General features: G+C 36.3%; 1 protein-coding gene across 4 annotated transcripts in view; it reads right to left on the minus strand.

Annotated features, from left to right (window-relative positions):
* LOC134527364 (histone-lysine N-methyltransferase EHMT2) overlaps positions 1-26,410 on the minus strand; it is a 162,144-nt gene extending 135,734 nt beyond the window's left edge. For all 4 annotated transcript variants that reach the window (XR_010074173.1, XR_010074172.1, XM_063359985.1 and 1 more), the window contains exons 1-3: positions 24,523-26,410; positions 11,089-11,184; positions 5,786-5,889 (exon numbers count right to left, since the gene is read on the minus strand). Coding sequence is in view for 2 of the 4 variants with exons in the window: in XM_063359985.1 (XP_063216055.1) it covers positions 5,786-5,889; positions 11,089-11,184; positions 24,523-25,909 (1,587 nt within the window). In the remaining 2 variants the exon portion in view is untranslated. The remainder of the gene's footprint in view (positions 1-5,785; positions 5,890-11,088; positions 11,185-24,522) is intronic.
* Positions 26,411-26,706: the final 296 nt, after the last annotated feature.

Raw genomic sequence — 26,706 nt, forward strand, 5'->3', positions numbered from 1 at the left:
CCGTTATTTCACAAAATCCACGATCACAGTTGCTCCTCTCTGGATCCCCAGCCTATGCTTGTTTTTAAAGCCATATACGAGGTTTTTTTAAGTAAGTGCTGTTTTGAAATTTGTCTGCTACAGTTCTGCGGTCAGCATTCCGAGCATGCGGGAGTTTACCTACATCTGTTGGCAATCCACAAACACCATTACGGAAACTTTTGACTGTGTTTATATTTGCTTGTATTTAAAAGGAGATTCCTGAGATAAACACTTCCATTGCAGCCAGGAGTGTACACATTATTTAATTTCGGATGTAGGATGGGTGGGCGGGAGGTAAAGAACCACTCTACCCACTGTTTGCTTTCAAATACTTTATATTTTTTGGTGGGACTAATAGATTTTTTAGGATTTTGGAGGGGGAGGGGGGGGGGAGGGAGAGATGGATGTATCACCCCCATCTCTCCATCCCCCCACCCTAGACTACTTTGTCTAGGCCCTGATTGCAGCTGAAAAATATTTGCTCCAAGACTTAAATCAATCGGATTATTATCCATGTCTGCATCAAACTCTTTTTAAGCCAATACAGAAGCCAAGAAAAACAGAAAAATCAAATAAGTTAGTGCCACGGTACTGTTTGATTAATTGAAATATTTCTTCCAATTGGGCATCAAACAGCTTGGCTAAAAGGAGGTTTCACCTCATTACACTTATTTAATTTCATTCTGAATTCTCACACCCATTTCATACCTACCACCTTCCCATAAAGTTTGTTCCACTCCTGCCTTGAACTCACAAAGAAAAAAGTGCCTTCCTCTTTCTGTCCTCCTGCAAAACCTTTGAAATTCCCACTAGTGAGTGGTCTCTCCTTCCCCTGTGAACCTCCTCTGCAGCCGTTCCTCCATCAGACTGGCATCTCTAACAGCCTCACCAACCATTATAGCCACCTCCTAACCTCCCAAGTCTGCAACCATCACAGTCTGTGCATCAAACCCTCTCCTTATATTTGTCCTCACATATCCATCATTGTACTTACCCGCATGTGAGTCCCACATTTATGCCAAATTTTAGTTTAAAAAAAATGTAGTGCAACCATTATGCGAGTTTTTCACTTTGCATTAAAATAATAATATCTTACACTTTATGGTTGAATATGTCCATAAATAACTTACTTATGTTGGTTTTTAATAGGGATGGGTCGGTACCGGTTCTCGGTTCTCGGTTCCTATGGTTCTCAGCATTTTAACCGGCATCGAGAACCGCAGCTAAAATGTCGGTGCCGGTACCGGTACCGGCAGTATAGGAAAACCCGTTACGAAAATAGTCCTTCACTACAACTTAACTGCAGTATTAAATGGCTCAACTCAGGTCCAATTCACATATGAATTATTTTTTTGGACTTCTATGGAATAATATTCATCTCTAACTATAAAATAAATTACACATGAAAATATATAATATTCTCGTCACATCTGTAAAGTATGTTTTTCAATCTAAACAACAGCTGAAGGTTCCATAGATGTAGTTCATCGATGTGTGAAACTCTATAACGTGTCTCAGCAGAGAGATGTGAACAGAAAGACGCCATATTTGTTTCACTGGTTTTAAAAATAGGCAGCTAATTGAGTCATTGACACGTAAGTAAGCGTGACTAGTGTATAAAGAACAATTAAAAGTGCAAATTCCATAATATATTTGTTTAATAGAATGGATAATTATTTTAAATTTTTCCGTAATGATTTTCGGCATTATAATATTTTATGCTATTTGTGCAGTGCTGTGGAGTGTAAATTCACTACATTTGCAGCCATCTAGCGGAGTGGCTAGTAACTTTCTCTTTTAGGCAAACGGGGTTGCTTTAAAAGTGGCACGTCTTTGTTTTTAGTGGTGTTAATAGCGTTGACAAATATCCCGCGGACACGTGATAAAAGATAATGTCTTTAAAGTTTTTTTTTTTAAATTTATTTATTTATTTATTTATTTATTTATTTATTTATTTAAGCAAAGTGGTGTATGGTTGGTAGATGTATTTTACTATTGACTGGTCAAACGAAATGCTTGTTGACACTTGTAAAGTATAATTAATCTGGCAAAATAGTGCAAATTGTGTAAGAAATGGCATCAGAAGTGTGGCAGTAATTGGCATGACTGTGGAAACAAACTGAATTCGATGTAGACAATAAGTTTGATGGACAATTTATTATTTTAATTCTTTGAAAGTTCACCATCATTTTATTCATTTTCATTATTGTAATATTTTCTTTTTATTCCTATGTTTTAAAGGAGGGTTATGTAGATTTCTTGAGGTAATTGCTAGATTAACATAGTTAATTTTAGTTTTATTAAGTGTTCTCTATATTATTTAGAATTATTTTTCACTAATACATACAGTAGAACCCTGTTATAATGTTTTTAAAGGGAGCACAAGAAAAAAAACATTATAAGCAGGAAAATGTTATAAGCAGGAAATCTCAAATTAGCACTTAACAATGTTCGAGCTTTGTACCAATGGACTCACCAAGCTATGTAAACAACTTTAATGTTAAAACCAAAGATAGTATACTTGATACATGAATTTTCTGAAACAAGCCAACAATTTTTCAACTTCGTCTTGTTCCCTGTTTAAGTTTTGTTTGTCTTTAAAGATACATTGCCATATTTTTTGTAAAATTGTCTCACGATTCATGATGACAACATTAAGGGGCCCGCCTACCTGGGCACACATATGGTGTGCAGAGCTTCAGGAAAAACAACGCGATTTCAAAACTACTCAAGATATACGAGTGGGGCCTATTTACGAATAGCATTTAAGAGTTTGCTGAGGCCCGGAAAGTACTTTTAATTTCGGATTAAGTTTTTAAACTGTATTTTTAGAAGCGTTAAAATGGCTAAAACGCGTGTTTTCAGAGTAATTTTTAGGCATAAAACAATCAGTACAGATTCTTGAAAGCACTTAAGGGGCTTGCATAACACATTTATCTTCATTTCTCCGCCATATAATGTTACGGTCACCGCTCAAATTTCACAGTTATCCTGTGACGACGAGACGAATGCGCGCCAGTTCAGAGACTTGCGCTTAGAGGCTATACCGCGCTGGAAGCACCAGCGAGCGTCGCGCTTATCATCCCGCCTCACTAACACACATACACCCCTGACGAGGCGGGCCCCTTAAGAGTGAGAACGTCTACTCCTTCGCCACATGAAAATGTTTAATTTTGGGATTCCTACGTATGAATGAAAAAAAAATTATTTGTAAGCAATAGAAAACACTTTTAGTTATGCCCTCTCTCAATGGTTGGCAACTTAAATATCGTAGGACTATGTACGTGCATCTAAATACCCACTGGAATGGCAAGGAAGAGAAGAATTGACTAAGGGTGCCAACTGACACGTAACTATGAACATTGTGTACCTTAAGTATATTGCATAAAATTGTATTTTAACAAACTTCATGTATTGTATGGCAGTGATTGTAAACTTAAACAGACATAAAGGATTTTATCGTAAGTGTTGGAATAATTTGGTTTTAAAACATTCTTTCCCCATTTATTGAATGTTAGAAAGCAAACATAAGCAGGAAATTACACTATTTATGAACGTTATATGCAGGAAATAAATACATTGTCCTTATGGGGGAAATATTGGGACTTTAAAAATATAAGCAGGAAAACATTATATGCAGGAACATTATAACAGGGTTCTACTGTATTACATTTGCAATAGGTTGGTGTGTATGCTGTAGCTTGAAAACTAAACTAAAACTTTTAATTTGCTTTGATAGCCTCTTTAAAGACTGAAACATTATGCCAATGCATTGTAAACATACAATAAAAACATTGAGGAAAGAACAATACAAATAAATTATTATTTTTCAGTGTTATAAAAAATAAATTGTTGAAGATGTAAGTCTGGATAAAGGCTTTTTAGTGCTTTTTTGTAGCCCTCATAAATAAGGTGTGAATAAAGTTTATTTTATTTTTGAAGTCAGAACCGAGGACCGAGAACCGAGAACTGATTTTTAAGAACCGGTACCAAACCGAGAAAAAACAGGAATTGACCCATCACTAGTTTTTAATAAATATAACTCTACGAGTAAGTATAATTTGTTTAATAGAACAATCTCAGCAGTGTGTAAAGCTCCATGAGCAGCGCAGTTATTGTGCGTCTGCCACCCGCCCAGTCGGCGCCGGCAAGTGGCGTGTCTGCTGCTGTCGCCAGTGGCCAGATCACATGTATTTTTCAGTAAATTTTAACTTTAAAAGAAGTCCAAACTTGAGGTAAGTAAATATAAAAATTTATTGTAAATGGTAGCCTGAGTATTTAGTTGAGCTTGTTTGGTTTTGTTAAATTGAAGTTTTTACATGTTATTACATAAATTAGAGTTTAATTTTACATGGTAAAATTTTAATGACTGAGCCACGAGAATGACGCCGACAATCTACCGTACGCATAAAGCTGGTCTTCATTAGTTAAATACACAGCAGATTGCACCACAGTGTGTGATATCAAAAAACAAAAGACTCTGGGCCATGAAGTTCAAAGTTTGTCTTTTGGCAAGAGGGAGTTGCTATAAAATCAGCACAGCGTTAAGTAGTTTTCGCACACGTGCATCCATGCAAAGTGTTCCGGCGATGGATATATTGTGGCGAGCCTATGACGTTGGACTGTGTTGAAAATATTAGTGGTCATTTACACAAAAGAACTGGCCTGAAATGAAATCTGGAAGTGGTTTGTACTTAAGCCGTCATGCTTGCTGGCTTGTACAATATCGCCTACAGCGACTCTACAAACTGTAAGTTTAACAGCTTCTTTTATTGGTATGGTGATGGCGTCGTTATGGAAGGAGTAAGGCAGTGTACATGGTGTTTGCATGGAGTAGTAAAACTGGCATGCAGTATAATGCTTGAATCATTTGAATTCTTATGCTGCACCGTTTCTGCATTTAGAAGTAAGTACAAATAAATTATAATTGTGTAACTGCATGGAGATAGTGAAGGCACACAATTTATAATGGATGTACTATGCAAAATTTGTGCAGCGAAAGAAGTATTAGACATTTTGTAATTTGATATTTTGAGGCAGCCAGTTGACATTTATAAAAAATGTACATTTGGTTGCGGATAATAAACTTTAGTGCATGATTATTTTGTATTATCCGAAAGGTATTATATGTTTGCTGTGAGAGACAGAGGCCCAGCAATTTCAAATATGATAGTATTGAGAGTGAAAGAACTGGAACATTTACATAGGGTGAAAAGTACTTTTTCTCCAAATCAGATGTAGACAGTAATTGTCTTCTTAATTTGAACATCAAATGTACAAAACTTCATCAAAATTTGTCCAAATTCTGATTCATAGTATATAAATATGTAAGAGAATGGATGCGGAGGAGTAAACGGGAAGGTGGGGAAGGGGGGGGGGGGGGGCAAGGAAAGTAGCATTTCAAAATCTCATGTAAACAATTAATTTCCGTTAAAATCCGATGTAAATAGTAGTGTTCTTCGATTTAATTACATAGTTTGAAACAGCCAAAAATTATGTGTATACATAACTGGAATTAATATTCTCTTTCTTGTTCAACTTTCATGTTGTCTCTCAAGCACAACTACAAAACCTGGGTTTAATAGGCTTTAATTTGATCAACACACTTTTTAACACACACAAATGTCATATGGAGTGGAGGAATATTTGCAGTCTCCAGTTTAGCTGTAACACAACAAAATGGACTGTATTGTATGTAGTTCTGAAAACATTTTCCTGACCTTGCACCAAGAGAATACGAAGCAAATGCAGCTGAGACACTCACGCCTGAAGGAATGTTGCCAGCGTCTGGTTCGACCTCTGGCTGGGGAACATCGGCTGGGATTGGCGACGGTGAGAGGTTCAGTCGCATGAGCTTGCTATCCACGCCTGTGCAACAGATTAAACTAGCATTTAGGCACAGCACATAAGACACAGCACTAATGTGAGAGTAGTACCTAGACACCACCCACAACTACCACTACTATATAGGTATAAAACTATACAGTAGCAACAAACAGGCCAAACTGAGGCAGGCTCAGTAGGGAAAAAGTGAGTATGGAAAAAGTGTACACTATTGCATTGAGTTTGATAGTTTTAACTATATTTGAAGAGAGGTGAATCCTTGTGAAACGTACAGGTATCCAAATGAACATGGTACCAACATACAGTGAAAGGTCTGTAGAGGTATTCTGTACACTCCCAAGCCAATCAAACGCTTGCATTCTGATTTTGTGCGGTGGATTCTGGCTGTTGACCTTGGATGCCAGGTTGCATTACTGCGCTGCCTGCATTTTAAGTTTACTCAGAATCTATCTTTACTGTTTTTCATTTCAGCAAAATATTTTCTGTTTTCTAGCAGGTTACATTTCATATTCCATTTTTCACATTTGGTATTCCCATTAAAACTATACCGATGTTTGATAATTCGTCCTAACCGCTAATTCTGCATGGCTGTTGTCTTGAACATCCCGGATTACAGCCCTTTCACTATACCTAATGTTACAAACGCAGACAGGAACGCAACAAGCGCCAGGTTCGGAGCAGACTCGCGGCCCTACAAGGCCACTGGTGTCACGCGCCGTCACTGACGAATTACAAGGGTCATCGCTACCATTCCCCCCTCCGCATCCCACGCATTATCCTTCCTCGGCGCTGTTATCTATCGCTGAGCGGCCTTGGCAATTCCGCGGGTCGCCGTGTGGAGTGGCATGAATGAGCGCCGCCTTTCTGGACTTTTCGAGCATCTGGTCAACACAGGATGACGTGACTCATCACCGCCACTCTCGTCGGTTCTGGAAAGACAACCCACTAGTATAAAAGGGAAACGCCGGCCTTTGCACGAGTTCCGCGACTGTTCCGAGAGAGTCCCGCGACAGTTCTGAGAAAATGCAGAGTTCCCGAGTGAAGGGAAGTGTGACATCAGCGAAGAGGGTGAGAGGCCCCCTCGAGAGTGGCGCGACACGGAGCGACGGGATCGAGAGAGTGCAACTGAGTGGAACGAGACTGTGTGTGTGTGGACAGCCTAGCTCCAGTGAGGAGTGCGAACTGTGGAACTTGATAGACACTGAGTGACTTGCGAATAAACATTTTTAAGTGCGAATGATTGGTGATCAGACATTATTAAGTTCACTTGTTTATTAGCAATGTAAATATTAGTAATTAATAAAACTGTGATAAAACTTAATTGGGCTATCCCTTACAAACCCAGTTCTCCCCACATAGGGCGTAACAATATTATCAATGAATTATCACAGGTATTTAATAAGTTGGTTTTTATGTTCTCTAACCATTGGTGAGCATGTGACAAATAAAAAAATAAAAAAAATAATGGATGATACTGCATGCTGTTGAAAGTTGAATTAGTCAATGCTAATTTTTGTTGTGAGCAATTGTGGGCCCTGTGTCAGTGCGACCGTGTGTTCGAGGTTGGTGGATATGTTTGTGTGTGCACCTCATAATTCCTGAATATTTTGAATTTTGGTTACCGCTAGCAGTGTAGGTTAGTCCAAATTAACTCATCTATACTTGATCAACCAGAATATTTGGGGTTTTTAATGACCCAGAACAATGAAATCACTCTATAATTCATCTGTATACATGTACGTACTCAAATCATCTCCCAAAAAGAAGGGACTCAAAGAAATATTATAATTAAGTCAAAACCCAGTTATGATGGATGCTCTTAAATAAGATGAATTAATTAAAACTGTAAATCAGTTTGTACAAAAGTGGATGAAATTAACAGTAAAAATCAGGTGCTCAAGACGCTGCTCATCGACTGAAGATCTGAAACGGTGATGATATAGCAAGAACTAAATCAAATCAAGCAAAATCTGCAAATTAAAAATGATTCAGATTTATCATATAATCAGGTGCTCAAGTTGTCATCAAACAACCACAAAGATGAACACTTGGAAACTCCAGGAGTCACAGGCGTTGGTGGTCCGACCAGTGACCGAACAGTGAATCAGCAGGATTCGCGTGACATCACGAGAAGTAAAAACAAACAGTACAGTGATGAACAAGATTTCACTATGGTGCAACATATGCAAGACCAAAACCAATGTCAATGCAGATATTATATCATCTATCAACGAACAAAAGAAAAAAACCCATGTATACATTAGAAATGTATTTATGCTCAAAACAATAAACAAAGTAAAGTTAAATGTGATCAGTGTGGCAATCATAAAATATAATATTCATGGAAATATCTGAATTATCAATACTGCTTTTACGTGACAAATGCAATATCCTTATGTATCTTTATATGGCAAATTTATGTAGCTTCAGGATTCGGTACAGTTGGGATTCTACATCATCAGGACCACTGGCAGCCTCCCCATGATGATCAGGATACAAGCTGTAGAAGGACTGGTACACTACCACTACAACTCGGGTTCTGGAACACAATCTGGATACTGTAGATCCTCCAGGTAGGTAGCTGTAAAATTGTATGTAATGGAACTAGCTCACCAGTCTTTCTACATGTAGCGGCATAATTCATGACATCTTCCTGCACTACAATTCAAATTCAACCGTCACTGTAGGAAATGCTATGATTACTACCACAAATTTATTCACTTTCCTAAATCAAATTTATAATAAAGTAACTAACAGGGGACAGGTTGGTGCTTGTTATTTTGATCTGGCCAATGCCTTTGGCTCTGTCAATCACACTATTTTACTTGTAAGATTATGAAATTTTGGTTTAAGTGATAAATATGTAAATTGATTTTCTAGTTATCTTAAAGATAGAAATATTTTTATCAATAAACAACCATAATTTTTCTTTATATTATGCTAACTGTGGTGTTCCTTAGGGAAGTACGCTAACTTCTTTAATTTTCAATATATTTATTAATGATATCATTCAGGTTCTCAAATGGTCTATTGTTTGCTGATGACTTAAAAAACTACACTGATTAATTCTTTAAATTATGTGTATCAACTTCAAAGTGACATTACTGAAATTGATAAATGGTGTAGGTGTAAACTTAACCTTGCTTCTCTTAACAAAGACAAAATCTAAAATTACATCCTTTACTAGAAAAATACACCCAATCAGGTCTGTTTATAAGCTAGATAACACTCAAATTTCAATGTCTCCTATTATAAAATATATTTGTGTCAGGTTGGACTCTTAAATTGTTTTTCCATCATCACATCAACTCTCTAGTCTCCAATTCCCGTAGAACGTTAGATTTAATTAACTATGCAACTTCTTATGCTTCAAGTATTGATTCTTTTATTATATATTAGTTTAGTTAGCCCAAAATTAGAATACTGTTCATTAATATGGTATAATATCAACAAATCTAAAACATATCCAGCATTCTAAGTTAGTTTTCCCTTTTTATCATAAAACATATTTATATTCTCTTTTATATATAGCTGTTATAGTTCTAAACTTAATTAAATATTTACTTGCTAAAACTGGTTTTACAGTTACCAAGTTTAATATACCTAGTTGATTAATAGAGACTTGTGACACGTGTTGCAAGGAATGTTGTCTCTTCAAATGCAGAATATTGCTACGTAACACTTAAAATCCTTTACGGTTTGGCCTTCTGTGCTAAAGGAAGGCCAGCATAAAATGCAGCTTTATACACCAGTTGAGAACTTTCAAGGCACTATGTTCAAAGGACCTTTTATGTCCTTGAATATTCCAAAATGATCAATCAAACATTTTCGCATATATGCAATATTTTTATTGTTTTCTTTTAATGTGTTCAACAATTTCACATAATTTATAGAATATCCTTACTAATATTATAAATGCGAAAGTAACTCTGTCTGTCTGTCTGTCTGTCTGTTTGTCTGTTTGTTTGTTTGTTACCTTTTCCCGGCTGAACGGCTGAACGGATCGTAATGAAATTTGGCAAGGAGATAGATTATATCCTGGGGATGGACATAGGCTATCTTTTGTCTAAAAAAAAATAAATTTTAAACGGGTTAAAAAAATATATCTTAATTTTATGTAATGTGTGTCAAAGATATACAAACTGTTAGTGTCATTCCTCTATGTCTGCCGAGCAATAGCTTTCAAGCCATTACGTTACGTTTTGCTATTGTAAGGAACTAAGTAGAGAGTAAGAAAAAAATAAAGATCTTGACAGTTCGTAGTGTCGCCATATTTGTTTCAATTTTCAATACTGTTTTTGTATATTACAATTTAAATTGCAGAAAAAAATCATGTTTCATAGACACATAAATAGTGAGTGTGTGTCATTTCTCTATGTCCACGAGGTCTCGCAACGTCAATTTTCTCCTTGGGGCGAACCCGTCCGCTTAATTAAATAAACAGCTTTTATCGTTGAATGATTTCATGATTTATTTCATGAAAATCTGCTCTCATAAAAAAGTTAGTTTTATAGACATTCAATAGGTGTCTCTCTCTCTGAAGATCAATCTATGAATCGTTACAAATTTATTCCTTTATTTTGTTTAGTTTGTTTTGATACAATATGATTTCACTAAAAATCAATTTCTACCCCTTCCTATTTTCATTTCCACATTACGAAGTTTCACTTCTTCCACGCGGAGGGACTCCACGCAATATTTTTGCATGCAATTAAAAACTATTTTTAAATGATGCCAAATAAGTATAACTTCTCATGCGCGTACCTAAGTACACGCACCCATTTTTTTATTTAATTTTTTCTATATATATTTTTTCTCCCTACCTAGGGCACTCATAATTCTTTTAAATTTCACTTGTATACAATAAGAATGACATGGTAATGGGCTAACATTGGCATACCACTGCTTGTATCAGTCTACTCCCTAGATATTACTTGTACAGCTAAATCCTGTATACTTTCTACATCTAGGTTGTATGTATCGTAATCTATTAAGAAAGTCACATTATCAGGGTGAAAATTAATACAGAATCACTTGTTTGCTGCATGAGGCAAACTATAGTAACGTTCCTTCACATTTATCTTCCTAGATTTAGCCTAACAGTGGGAATTCTGAGAACCTCTCGTGATACAATGTAAAGTTTTGCATAATATGTTATTTCATAAATATTGGCATTGCGTGATATCAGCTGCAACTTATTTCAATTACATCGAGTGTGCTTACTTGCAGAGTCTCCAGACAGGGCAGTTCTTTTCAGAGGAGCTGCCTTACACGTATTTGTCCTCTCCACAATCACCTCCTTGACGCTGTCTCGTTCATCTATGTGTACACAGGTTAACAAATGTTAACAAAACAATGGCATATAATTTGATTAACTACATATGAAGAAAAAAAATGGATATAAATATGACAAAATTATTATAATAACAACACAAGTTTGAAATATAAAAATGTACAGGTAAAAAATACTAAGAACACAAAATACCACAAGAAAAAGGTTACAAAAAAAATGGTCTGTTGGTTTGTTTATTTTCTTTTGAAAAAATTGGTTGTCTGTAAAGTCGGTTTACGGACGATAGTTTAACGTGACATTATAACAAAACATTGATGAAATAATTGATCCAGAAGAAAATGAAATATCCAATTCGGCATGAGACTGAGCCGTAATATGTTTTTGCAACCAAACCATTTATGCATTAAAAATATGTTATTCTTTGAGGAAGTAATTTTTTTTTAATTTTTCTATCTTTTGTATGATAAAATCTACCTCTGCATACATTTATGAATAAAACTGAATCATTTTTATTGAATTATCACTATTTTGTATGGATACAAAGAAATCTACAATTTAATTTGATAAATTTACTTTTATTTCCACTCATTAATTCAAATATGTTTATTACTTTTGTAGTGTCGTGCGCGCCGTTGTAACGTTGCAAACCCCTGCCCTCCTAGCTAAATATTTTTCTTTTAAACTGTTGTCATGCATGTAAACATTTCTTAAAAAGTCTTGCTAATAATATTTGACTGTCTTTATGTATTTTAGGTTTGATATTTGCACTTGCTGTATGTTCTAAGATTGTACTTTGTATTTTAACATACATTTTAAATCATTACTATTTTTTATGTAATTATTCAAAAATAAGTCGTCGTACTGGATTTTTGCCTCTTTTGGCCTATTTTTTCAAGTTTTTCTCAATAAGTTTAATTTTGTCAAGTAATTTGTGTTATGATTGCTGTTGCATAATAGTTCCAGAACAAGGTACTGTGTCTGTGGAGGATGTAAATAGAGAGAAAGAGGGATATGAGATTCGTAAGTAAGAATGAGACAGACACTGGGATTCCCCGCCAACAGAGACAAACGCTGGGATTCCCCACTGGTCGTGGGAACTGAGTGATAACTGCTGTCTCACGGTGTTGGAGAGAAGGAGAAAGTGAATTCCCTGTTTCTATGTATGAAAATGGTTTTCAGTGTATATGTTCTGTGTTCTGATTGGCTTGTGATTTGTAGTGTGAATTAAGCGTGTGTGTGATTGGTCAGTGAGGTCATGTGACTGCCCTCCTTGCGTGAAGGACACAGTGCCATGATCTCACCAGTCGTCTGTCGAATGCTGCACCAGGAGGGCGCGTTCAGTGGCTTCTCACGAAATATGTAGTACTTGTGGAATAGAAAATTTAACGTCGGTAGCTAGAGCCATGCCAAAGATAGTAATTTAATAATTTTTTGTTTTTGGAACTCTTTGGACCATTTTAAATTAGAAATTGCAGCTACCGACGTCGGCGTTTGGCTCATGGCAAAATTCATTTTCGCTGGGTGCGGCCATGTTTGAGGCCGCACTGATTTTGTATACTTACAGTAAGATGTTACTGAAGGACTTAACCCACGTTATTATTCGTTCATCCTCATCGCCCGAGCTGCGAGCAATTCTCGACAGGCGGATGTACAAGTTGAATGCGTGAGCAAAACATTGAAAGTGATTGGACGCGGTTGTTTCGTCTTTCAGACAATAAAACTCTCGAATGAAAGAGAAAGAAAATCTTTTTATTTTGGTATAATTAAGGTATAGCGGCGGCGGGGATTCGCTCCGTCAACCTTTGGATTGGTAGTCAGCGATGCTAACCGCACGGCCATGAGGCCATATTGGAAATAATAGTTTCAGATGTTGTACATATATATTTATAAAAATTTTGTTTTGTGTTGTGGAAGTTTTAAAAACGTATGTAGTCCGCCATGTTTATTTCTTATAGTGGTAGGCGGGAAATTTAAAATATATTGTCGGCTGCTAATCTGCCACCATGTTTATACTAACTTCAAGATCGTCGAGAATGTTTTACGCTTTTTCGCAATTACACATTTAACGACGAAGTTTGTTCATCGTGAAATTAAACGTAGAATTTAATTAAAATGCCTTTGCAGTTAATAAAAAAGTATTAGTAAGTTTAAGAAAGAATTTAGGCTTTAATCTCCAACCCAGACGCTCGTGGTACGCTGGGGCCGAGATTAAAATTTGTCGAGAATATTTTACGTTTTTATGTCTTCCAGTGCTCAAAATGATATGCAATTGTGGCCCCGGGCACGAAATTTTATTTATAATTCATTAATAATAACACCCCTCGCGATAAACAAAGGAAAATATGTATTAACATGTGCCTGGTTTCCGCGGAAGACAATGAGCGTAACGGGACACATTGTAGTGGGACAATGTGCGTGCTGCCGGCGTTCATTGATTTATGAGACGTCACGTCAAAAAGAAGAAAAACACCCTTTCCGCAACGGATGGGGCAAACCAACTATAAACATGAGCAGCTGGAAAAATGGTTATAAGCAACAACTAAGGTGTGGTAAGAAGCAACTCAGCCATTCCAAAGTAATGGTGTGAAAGACATATTTGCTATCATTAAAAGTATGAAATAATCAAATTATTGTATTTTAAATTTTAGGATTATGTACACTTCAGTATCTACTTTATATCCTCTCTTGTAACTTTAAAAACAAAAGTAATAAGTAGTGATGTATGAAATGTATTAATATGGTTTGCAACGGACATGACTCATATAATTAAAAGTCATGAGACTTATACAAACTAATTCAAATTTGTTTGACCTGGTGCAAGTTAGTGTAATGATTTTTTTTAATTGTGCTTATAAATGAATGTGCCACCAATTAGCATTTTTTTTGGCACAATTGTAAATTTGAATTTTTAAATTATTATATTAGCAGTAATTTGGTATTCCACTCACTGCACACTCCCACTTAATCTGTGTCAGGCTAGTTCCCCAAATCTTTTCCAGCGATGAAACTGATTTTTGCCAACGATCTCATGAGCCAACATGCAGGCTCGTCTTATCCCCGCTTCGGTGCACGTCTGGGCACGGTAACACTGCCTGCCACCGTGACCAAGACCGCTTGTTCCTACAGTCTCCCAGGACCCTGTTTTACTCGAAGCTCGCCTGACGCGAGCACTACTTAGTATGATTGTATGTGTGTACCTGCGTACACATGAAAAGGTTAGTGCCCCTGACTTGTCGATGAATACCACCCGCGCAACTGCGAGCGCGCGGGTGCTCAAACGCCGCGGCAGGAGGCCTGCCGTCGTCAGACGAGTTCATGCGCAGTCGGCTGCGCGCGGAACTGGACGGAAACGGAAGTTGTGCTGGTCTCCCCCGAATAGACAAGACTGTTCTTCTTCCAGCTCGTCAGGGAAGCCAACGAGTATAAAAGGGCATGCACCAAGTCAACCAAAGAGCAGAACAACACATCAGCGGGCAGGCTGCCACGCTGCTCCGACACCGCTCGCCGGCCTACACCGTCAAACCACCATGGAGTTGCTGCCGCCCGAGGACCGAGATGACTTTGACTGGGTGAGACCTCTTCAAGTAGTAAACCAGAATTTGGACAGTTAATACTGAAGCGTCGCTGTATTTGGCATAAAATTCTTCAGAGTCGACATTAACTAAATTCGAAGGTCCAACGAAAAGGGCAAGAGGGCTCGCGATAGCAACTTCCGTGAGGGCCCAGCGAGCGGGTGTAGTTACACTATCAAGACCCGATCACGTCACTTAAACACTGTACGGACTTTAACTCTACCACCGGTAATGAAGAATCATAGGCATAACGGCCCAAAGATAGTACGTACAGCATGACTATTTGCGGACACAAGAGACAGTGCGCACGATAAGAACTTACGCGTTACGGAAGCAATGTGTAGGGGGCTTCACGTGGTAGCGGCGGAAGAGCAACAGAAAACTGATTGCATAAACATAGACTCGTGCTATGTTACACCAAGGGTTATGTGCTATAACCAGTGTAAAGAAATAATTGTAACCACTTGTACTAATAACCTGGATTTCATGTTACGAAAATTAGTTATTAAGATTATGAATTATGAATGTTCAGTGTGACTTTGTATGTTTTCAAGCCTTTGCAGTTTAGATTGACGGCGTACTGGTCATAGGCGGTGACGAGCTCACGCCTCGACAGAATTAAGGCTATTGTTTTTGTTCAATAATCATTCACAGAGAGTTAATTCCTATGTCTTGTGTTATAGTGGGATCATGTATCAGCCGTTCGACATCACAAGAACCCGGCTTATTTATGTCATATGTCAGCTTGAGATTCAATGAAATACTTGTTTGTGTTATTGAGTTTGTTAATAAATTGTTATTGGAATGAATTCTACTTAGCAGCTAATTTCAGAACCTTCCGCAAACATTCTTTTTCCTCCTTGTTAGGGCTTTCCTATGTTTTTAGTAAAACCAGTGAAATTATCACAAGTCATTTTACCAAACCCTCAGTCACGTCCCCAGGCTCTGTAGAGCTAGTTTCCCACTGCCCTTGCACATTTCCACTTCTAGCCTTTCCTGAGAACACTGTCCAGAGCAGTGATGGGTCCTTAACCCCGGCCAGGGGCGGCCTGTCTCAAGGTCTCAACACTAGTGTTTGCATGTACCGCCTCTGCCCTCTAGTGGCGAAATTAGCAATTACTCTGAGCGGTTATCAAGCTCAGCCTGCCCCGTGGTGACTCACGCAACAAACATTTTCCTGTGTTTCTCTTCCAAGGCGCCAGAACACTCCACAAGTCTCCTCTGTAAGCCCCATGCTCTCGAAATAGCCTCATGTGAAATATGCACTAGTCGATTTCTTCTCGGTTCAGCCCCTGCTCAGTAGGTCGCGCTGCGAGCGGGCGCCAGAATATACGTCGAGATATTGAAGTCAGTATTTCTCGACCACCCCCTCGGAAGTCTCTGAAACCTTTCGGACCTGAAGCCAAAGTCCCCCCCACCTTTTCTTTCTAATTCAAGCGCCTGTTTTTAATTAAGCGTCACCTCACCCTACCAGGGATTTCAAGCAGCGACATCAAGACTGACTACTTTGCTTCTCGGCCAGCCCTCAGCAAGATTCCACTTCTGTCTTCATACGAGAATGTAGTCGCCTCATCAAGGGATGTTTCCCTAATTTAGATAGTAGTTAGTCAGTCTGTGTATTCCATGTAGAAATTTTTATTTTTTGGCTAAATTTTATTATTCTAAATTATGAGTGCTTCCGCATCAACCGCGCCTGTTCGGTACTGTCGTCGCGCACCTCCCGGCGGGCCCACTTCCTGAGCGCTAGGAGCAACACCCTGTTTTGGTGAGTTTCGACAACCATATACTTCCCCGACCATCTCCGTTTTTGTGAGCATTTTTGCTCGTTTAATGATTGTTTGTGAAACAGGCCTAATCCTTTTGAATTTGGCTTGTTCACAGGCAGGGTCCAAGAGCCTGGAACTGAAATGGCGACCACAAGCTCTTCCTCGTCCTCTGTGACCAAGGACTGCTACGGCGCCCTGGTAGCCCATCTATAGCAAAATTCATTATTCTCAGCCAGCTATTATCTAACATCATATCTCCAAATTATCCGCGATACCTGCAGCATGCCAGTTAGGCTACTACTTCGACAATCCTGAAAGATTTGACAATTATTAACTACAGGACTTTGATTAGGCTACGTTCTAAGAATTAAAATTCTGGGATTAATTATTTTTATTGTTTTACTAAAACAAAGAAAACATGTAAATAATATTTTGATTAGGGCTGGCCCATATAGCAAATTTTATAGTATCCATGGATTAATCCTATTATGTATTTGAAAGTATTGTTATTAAGATAATGTTTATGTACTCATCTTCCCTCACCTATGAAAAGACCAAATATATAGAAGCATAGTTACAAACAAAATTGCACTTGTTATTTATGCTTTTGAAACTTAAAGATCCACCATCTTCCATAATGTACCCAGGGAGTGTATCATGAACAAATAATCTTTCCATATCATTGAAACTAATACATCTTCACTTGAAAGGAAAATATGATTTATTATTTGGGTAACGGATGTGATGCCTTGAAGTAACGGATGTGACCAGTATGAATACTGATTTATGATTATGTTATATGTTGTGATAATTCTAAGTAATTAAGAAGAATTGTGCAATAAACTGTCTAATAATGTACAACATAAATGAAAACACGAATTAAGGCAAAAAAAAAACTCTTAATTTCAAGTAAATACATATAACTTAGTTATGTTTTATAAATTTTGAAAGTTCACTAAACTATAACTACAGCACTGGCTTTTTGAAGTCATAAAATACATGGCCTCCACTTGCTGTTAAGTTAAAAGCAGGTAACATTTTCTTTATTTGTCCAAAAGCGATGTATTTTTCATCATGAGTCCCTATGGTGTATGTTGTTTTTTTCCCTTCTTCTTTATCCCTCTCCCCTCGCTATATTGTTTCATAAACATTACTAGAACTTCCTCTTCAGAATCCCCACTTTATGTTACTGACACATGTTTTTCAGATGTTTTCCAGTTTAGGTACTTTTTAGTTACCTACGTCAAAACATAAATATCATTGGATATCATTCACTTTAATGCCACAATATTGGATGCTTCTTGAAGATAAACTGCAGTGATGTTGGATGTCCTAAGAATTAATACTATCATCATCTGTGCTGCTGTGAACATCTTTGTACTTTATTTCTAAGTATTTTTCAGTGAAATCAGCATATGCTTCACCAATATTCATAAAATGTTACATATGGGAAATAATGCTCTTTTTCCAGAAGCTTGGTGACTCATTTTCATCAGAACTGTAAAAATCTGTCATTAAAGAACATACCTGACTCACTGGTGCTTTTTTGGTGTATTGAAAGATCACCTTGCATACTTCAGGGTTAAATGTAGTTCTGGCTAGCTCTTGAACTACTGCCATACATTTTAGTGGACTGGATGGCAGTGCTGAAACCGTCTTCTTCACTGTTTTCTCAAGAGTTTGTGGTTGTTCATAAGATCCAAACTTGGAAATCGGTGAACCACATTCAGTAGCTGCTAATCTTTATCGTGATCTACACTTTTGCTGTCGAGCTCTGGCCTCTGTCCTCTTCTTTTCTATTTCATTTTTTTCCTAATGTATGACGTGACAAGTTTTCTTTTCTTCTGGTTCCCTTTTTCCTATCGCGATCTTTCTGAAGGTACCAGGCCTACTTTTCAGAAACTTCCTTTTACCTCTTCCTCTTCCTTCAGCAAACCTTTTAGTTGGTCCACTGCTTGAAATAAGAGAGGAAATAATTAGATAGTGCTTGCTGTCTAAATGTAAGAATCAAATAATGACTCTTGAAAAATTCTGCTGAGAAAGGTACTGCATGGCTACAACACTAGCCTGCGATTTAGTAACATGCAGCTGAAAAGTAAATTAATTTTGGAACAAAGAGTTTGACCCAAAGAAGGTTAACAAGATGATAAGCAAAATAATGAGACACTCAACTTCCTGAAAACTTAAGATCCTTATTCAAGCTCTTGTTAGAAATACAAATTGTAATTTTCAACACTAACATTCATGTATTCTCAAATAAGTTCTTCATAAACAAAAACAAAGGGGCTGATATTAACTTATGAACGCCTAGAACAAGATACCAATCGTAACAATGGTTTTAAGATTGTTTATTTTTTAACTGAGCAAGTTTCAGCTTATAAAATTTTTTCATATCCGTTGAATATAATGAAATGTGTTACATCCGTTACCAACATTTTTATATTTAAAAAAAGTCGCTTATTTTTTATTAAATTTTATCTTTAAGTTTTTGAGATGATTATTTATATTTCTAATTAATATTAATGAAAACTTAATGAAGAAGCCAAAAGACAAACATTTACAAGTTTATGGTAACGGAAGTGACATGAAAGTTGTTTACAAATGATGCTCAAAAGTGAGACTTAAACTTAGCTTTTTCTACTTGGATTAAGTTTCACATAAAACTACTTGATCATGATACCTGAAATATAACCTCAACTTTCACAGCTAACCAATGCATAGACATTACAGCTGTTAACATGATGGTGCCCAAGAGGTTTCATGCAGTTGATATGTCGCATAACATACTAACATAACAAAACCCTGGGGAAAGATATAAAAAAAAGTTTATGATTAGTTATATCAACTTTGTACTTTTATCGTATACAGCATGTATAAATTTATAATGAACAAAATTACTTTACACTTAATGCTTTGGTTTCACTTTCCGTGGAATGGCTAAACCGAAAACTTTTGTCATCAGGTGATACAACTTCCGATAATCTGCCAAGTAAGGGAATTTGCAGGTGCCAGATTATCTAAGATTCCGGAAAATCAGGTGGTATCGCCTGCTATTACTACATGCTAAGTTGTAGTGAAAATATGGTACATGGTGTTTGATAGAAAATTTTATTTAGTAGGAACATAACACAAATACAGGCCAAAACGAAATTTTCATTATACATTTTAAAGGCTTGTACGAACTTACAAATTACAGCACAGTAACGGGCAATCACGAACTGTGACAAATGCTCCCAACTAACCTATGACCATGCCGGCACTTCCAACTACCACTCATGTGCGGAAACTGTAAAAGTGTTTTTTTACCTTAGGCCTATGTTCACTGAGTTCACTTAAGCCCGGGTCATTCTATATCAAATCAACACAGGGTATAAACCTGACCACCTCAGAATTTGATGAAATTTGGTAGGTATGAGGTAGTCCTCATAGAGATTAAAAAAATGCCAATTTTTTTTCCAAACATCTCAAACGCTTTCAAAATTACGGCTATGAAAAGTTTACCAAAAATCCATTGAAAAAAAGTAACAGACATATTTTGAAATCACCATAGCTTTTCTCCTTATAAAGCTAGAGAGATGGGAGTAGTGTCATTTTACTCAGTTTTAAATGCCCTTTATTTGGATGTACAACACAATATACTTTGTTATAAAAATGTTTTTTGAGAAAACAAATTCATAATTTTGATTTCGATGTTCTCAAAAAGTGCATTTATGAAATTTTTTAAAAATTCCTATACCTAAATAGTTTATACTTTTGGTAGGTAAGTGGTTCTCAAAATTTCAATGTGGGAGGCTAATATAGGTTCATAGTTAAATAATAATTTTAAAAACTGGTGTTTTATAAGTTTTTATTTCAGATTAATACTATGTACCCTAATCTAATTTTACTTAATTTATTTACGATGGTGATTGAGTATTACCATAATTAATTATGTACTTAGGAGGGTTGCCTCTAAGACAACAATTTAGTTATTTACAAAATAATAATTATTTTTTTAGTTAAGTTGGAAATAGTTTTTATAACTTACTTTATTATGCATTTTATTTGAAAATAAAAGGAGACACTCATAAATAACAATCAGCAGAGTCTGTTCCAGATGATTCTTCAAGTTGTGACATGAAAGGAGACTAATACCGGTAGTGGGTAGCCTGTTGATTGTTTCATGAGCTGACAAGAGCCTCACAGTCACGTTGAGACAGACTCACTCTCAGTTCTCTCTACTGTCTGTGTTATATTGTTTATCTGCATCTGCAGTTAGTATGTATGAGTAGGGTGTCCGTACAAAATGTAGGTGTTTAAAAGTGGACAATCTTTTGTGCTCAAATAAGTTAAAATATAAGTTCTATTAATTCCTTAAAAGTAATTTGTATTTAGTGAGTGTTTACAAGAATATTATTTTGTAAGTACTACATGATAAACATTTATTTAAGCTTTTTTTTTTTGAAAACACAATGAAAATACAATAAACTAGGCCTATATGATGTTAGTGAGATGTCTTTTCTAAAGTTTAAAAAATTGTTGACAGTGGAAAGCAAAAACAAATTCATTAAATTACAATTATTTAACCTGCTCAACAAAACTAATCACACAATTAGGGACAATAAGAGACTGAGAAATGTAGCATCTTGGATATTAAGTTTATATCCTGAAATACCTTTATAAAAAAAAAAAACCAAAGTTCATGATTTTTGTAGGAAATAAATTGGAAATTTAAAGGTAGACAATAATAATCAACCTGGCCCCTCCGGCCTGTCTTGTTCTCCAATCAAAACTATGAGGAATACAGTTCTAAGCCACATTACCCATCCTTTTTTTAGATCCAATAATTGTAATTGAATAATTGAATATTTCAATAGTTGAACTAGACTAGTCTCCCATTAACATTAAAATGCACTCTAAGCATTATTCTACTGAGAAAGTAAAAGAGATAAACTCTGCATTGAAGCGTTAACTATTTTTAGCAGCTGAAGATTCATCTAGTGATGAGAATCTAGGTGAGTCAGTTTTACAAAACCTCAAAGAAACGTTTTCTACATCAACAAATAAGAGTTAAGAAGTTAAGGATACTTACGTGTCTCTCAGAGAAATGGGGCATTAGAAAAATAATGTGGGAATTTAATGCATCAAATTATATGGTGAGAATTTTAATGCACCAAATTATATGGTGAGACAAGCAAAAAAAATATTAAAAGAAAAGGGTATTTTAGAAAGCCCTAACCCAAGCCTAGAAAGACTCTTTCAAAAGCTATTGTCGATACAGTTAAGTCATTTTATTAAAGTGATGATAAAAGCAGAATAACGCCCAGTATTAGGGACAATTTGACTGTAGTCGATTTGAATGAAATTAAAACAAAAATGTCAAAATGACTAATATTGTGTAATCTGAAGGAAGCTTATGTACTTATTGTTTAAGGAAAGATTCTCAGATATTAGCTACAATAGGTTTTTTGAACTTTGCCGAGCTGAGACCAAAACATTGCATACTGGCAGGCCAAAGTGGTACACATTCAGTCTGTGTATGCACAATCCACCACAACTTGATATAATGATAGAAAATACGAAATTAGGAGCTTTGACAAATGGACAACTAAATACTTATAAACACTGATTGGCAAAAATTCTGTGTAATCCACCAACATTAATTGCTATACAAGTGAATGTACATAATGCCCAGGTGTTGCCCCAATCCGCAAAATCATTGAAGAGGCTTTTGAAGAAAATCTTATAGAAAATGTCACTTATTTTCAGTGGGTGTCTGTTGATCGTTGCAGTCTCAAAACTTTACAGAAATCTAATGAGGATTTTATAAATATTTTCTGTGACAAACTGACGATTTTAAAAAAGCATGATTTTATTGCAAAGCAGCAGTCATCATTCATTAATGACAAAAAAGAAAATGAGTTTGTAGTAAACCTAGATTTCTCTGAAAACTATAATATTGTCGTTCGGACGAAGCTCAAAGTTTCCACTAGGAGCAAGTGATCATGTGACTATACACCAATTTGTGATTTATTACAGAGAGAATAATAAACTTAGGTAAACATTTAGGTTTGTTGTAATTTCACCATGTTTGGAGCATAACACTGTTTCTGTGTATAAATTCCAGAAAATAACTTGTTGAATTCATGAAAAAAAAAGTTTCAATCAGTGCCAAAATAGATTTTTTTATTACTCGGATGCGCTGCTCAATATAAAAAAAAACTTCAACTTATGTTATCATAAGCAAGACTTTGGTGTAGAGGCAGAATGGCATTTTTCCACTACTGCCCGTGGAAAAGGACCATCTGATGGAGTTGGGAGCTCAGTGAAGAGACTTGCTGCAAGAGCTAGCCTACAACGTCCATATGACGACCAAATTTTAACACCTGTCCAACTTTATGAATGGGCAGTTGAAAATTTATCTGGAATTAATTTCACCTTCTCCACACAAGATGAGTATGTAAAGTCTGAGAAATTTCTGAATAACAGTTTCAGCCAAGCAGTAACTATTAAGGGAACACAGCAATATCATGCTTATATGCCTGTAAATTCAAGTGTATCAAAGATATGTGTAAAAATATTCTCTGAAGATACAACAGAGGAAACAGTGACCATCCAAAAATGCCCTGAAAAACTACTAATGACAGAAGTTAGTGGATATATAACCGCTGTATATGACCAAAAGTGGTGGCTGGCAAGTGTGTTGGAGAAGAATAAGAATAAGATGTACTAAAAGTGACATTTCTGTATCCTGCTGGTCCTTCATCATCATTTTCATATCCAAGACAACCGGACATATTGTGGATACCACTGACAGATGTACTTTGTAATGTTGATCCCACCACTCCCTCAGGAAGGATTTCTGTAATAACATCTGAAGAAGCCATAAAAACTTTACAAATCATGAAGTTCTGAATAAATTATGCCTAATATGTAAGTGTTAAAAATTTAATTTTATGTTCATGATTAATGTAATATAGTCAAGAAATCTGTAACTTAGTAGGTAGGCTGACTAACAGTTTCATAAAAAACCCTTGTTTTAATTATTATTTAACTATGAACCCATTAGCCTCCCACTTTGAAATTTTGAGAATCACTTACCTACCAAAAGTATAAACTTTAGCTTGGACCGTCCACATTATCCACACCATTTGGACCGTCCACATTATCCACACCATTCTTTAACTGTCGCTTCGTGAGCTTGGTCTTCTTAACTAACTAATAAACTATCTAGGTATAGGAATTTTTAAAAAAATTTCATAAATGCACTTTTTGATAACATCAAAATCAAAATTATGAATTTGATTTCTCAAAAAACATTTTTATAACAAAGTATATTGTGTTGTACATCCAAATAAAGGGCATTTAAAACTGAGTAAAATGACACCACTTCCATCTCTCTAGCTTTATAAGGACAAAAGCTATGGTGATTTCAATATATATCTGTTACTTTTTTTAATGGATTTTTGGTAAACTTTTCATAGCCGTAATTTTGAAACCGTTTGAGATGTTTGGAAAAAAAAAATTGGCATTTTTCTTAATCTCTATGAGGACAACCTTCATACCAAATTTCATCAAATTCTGAGGTGGTCAAGCAAATTTCTTTTATTTTAATATTTTGATTTCATACCGAATGACCCTTACTGGTGCCGAAGTATCGAGCATTCCGAATAGTTGAAGGCTGGACCATCGAAAGTCTGCTGCACCTGCACCATTGTGGCTATTGACTACTTAACTTATAAGTCTATGGGAATTTGGCACCTGGCAGCTCGTTAGTTACTATTTGCATGAAACATTGTGACACTTGCACACTTCATTTCAGTTTTATAATATACCTAATTGCTTTCTTTTTGGAATAACAATTAACTGTTAAAAATGGGATTTTGACAACTAATTATTAAAAAACTGTATTTTAATCTAACATATTTATTTCATTAAATTTTTTCAGAAAACACTTTAAAGTAAAGTAACAATAGTTAATGTAAATATTAAATAATACGCTGCTAGGTGCCAGACATCAGACATTGCTAATCTCCAGTTGGCTCACCCGTCTGCAGCACCTTCTGGCCTGCACCCACAGTCAGAACCACTTCCTGTCCGACCGGACAGCAATCGGCCGCTGACTGCTCCCCGTCTTCCAGTTTCTCAGGAAGAGCAGTCGTGGTCTCCAACCCACTCCTCACCGAGCTTGGACCGTCCACATTATCCACACCATTCTTTAACTGTCGCTTTGTGAGCTTGGTCTTCTTCACGGGACCCGTTGTGAAGGAGTATCGCAAACCTCTATAAGGCTTGTAACGTCGCTTCCCAGTTTTAGTGTAGCTCTGACCAGCAGCTGCGACAACCTGAAGTGGAGATTTAGAGCAGGAATCTGAATTGTTCTTCACGGAAATGTCTGTGGACTTGACCAAGCTAAGAATTTCAACTTGAGTTTCACTTTGATCTACCACATCAGGCTCAGGATTAGCTTTGCCTCCATCTGCAGAGTTCAGGATTGGAACTTTGGATGTTTTGGATGTGGAAGACTTTGGCACGCTTTCTAATGAGGACTTTGTATGTGATGTTCCAGAGCCTCGATTTGGAGGCTGAACACGTTCACCAGAATTAATTCGTGGAGAACGATTTAATCTAGACCTAAAATTTCTAGATACTGATTTCTCTTCAGAGTGACTGAAGTTGCTGAATGACTTTTCTTTGCGTGCAATGGCACTTTGCAAAACAGACTCACGTGGACAATCTTTGGATCGGCGGCGAGCAGAACGTTTCACTCCCAAAGGTTCTTCTGTGCTTGGTGGTGTCTTAACAAGTGTCTGACTCCGTAATGAGCGCTTGCCTTTTGGTGTTACTTTTTGAACCGGTAAAGCATCGTCACCATTTTCGTTTGGTCTTGCAGATGGTAATTTAGTACTGGTAGGTTCAACATCTTTAGTTTTTCCTTTTTTACGTGATGGAATTTTCATCACTTCTTCTGAATTTTGTATTTCACGAGATTTTTCATTTTCCAGAGAATTTTTGGAAGTTTCTAACTTTTCAATGTCTTCTGCTTCCAACTTAGTTTCTATACAAATACTAGGAATTTCAATTTTTTCTTTGTTATCTTCACTCATAACAGCATTTTCCTTTAGCGTAGCTTCATGCACTTCACATTCATTCTCCTGAGATTCTTTAGATTTCTTTTCAAGTTTGGCTTTCCTTTCAGATTTGACCTCAGATACCTCATTTTTCACACTTTCTTTTTCACATTTTAATGCACTACATTTATTTCCAACTTCTGGTAACTCTTTTTCTTCCATTCCCAGATTGCGATTGAACTCACTTTTCATCTCTACTAAAATTGTCTCAATAAAAACACGATGATCATTAACATCATGATCTTCCAGTGGCTTGGAAATACTTTCATTACATTCTAATTTACTACTTGCGTTTTCAGTCATCTTCAACGCAACAAATTATACTGTATATAATATTAATGTCCACAGAAAATGATTCACCTGCATGTGCTGTTGGCTGTATGCGTCGGGTACCTTGCACTGAATCCACGCCCACGCTCATAGGATTTTTACCATATAATATGCTGTCCCTTCATGTTTTATATATTTCCCATTATTCAAAAACTATATGCACTTTTAGACAGTTCAAACATGCAAGAAAAAGAAAACGTTTTACGTCTTGTCATTCAATGTACCAATCCATTGGTAAGTACAGATGCTTTCACTGGCTGCATATTTACAGTTCCTAAAATCTAATAATAAGTATACAATATGCTGTATTTAAAGCCAAACATGTGTATTAACTTAATACAATATGGATATATCTCAAAAATTACAACTGTAAATGGCGAAATATTAACCTGTCCAAGCGTAAAAAAACAATAACATAAACAGAATTGTTCGCGCTGACAGATTAATTTTAACTCTTAAGCTGGAGTCAAATATTGTAGTAGTACAATTATACGAAAATCATCAAAACAAACGGAATACACGTAAGGCAACGCATTCTAGCGGCAGGGCCTGATCCTACACCGTAAGCGCATATTAGATAAGGAAATTTTAGACAATTAAATGTAGTTTTTTTTTTTTTTTTCAAATTTTCTGCAGTTCTGGTTATTTATTGTGGCTGGAAGAGTTCCTACAATGTTTAGGGCCGGTCACGGTCTTAGAAACCAGGTCTGGACACAAGCGTATTTTCTTGACCCCCTTATTGACGGATTTAGTTCATAAAACTGCCGTTG

Source organism: Bacillus rossius, chromosome 1 (genome assembly GCF_032445375.1).
Source record: "Bacillus rossius redtenbacheri isolate Brsri chromosome 1, Brsri_v3, whole genome shotgun sequence".
NCBI lineage: Eukaryota > Metazoa > Arthropoda > Insecta > Phasmatodea > Bacillidae > Bacillus > Bacillus rossius.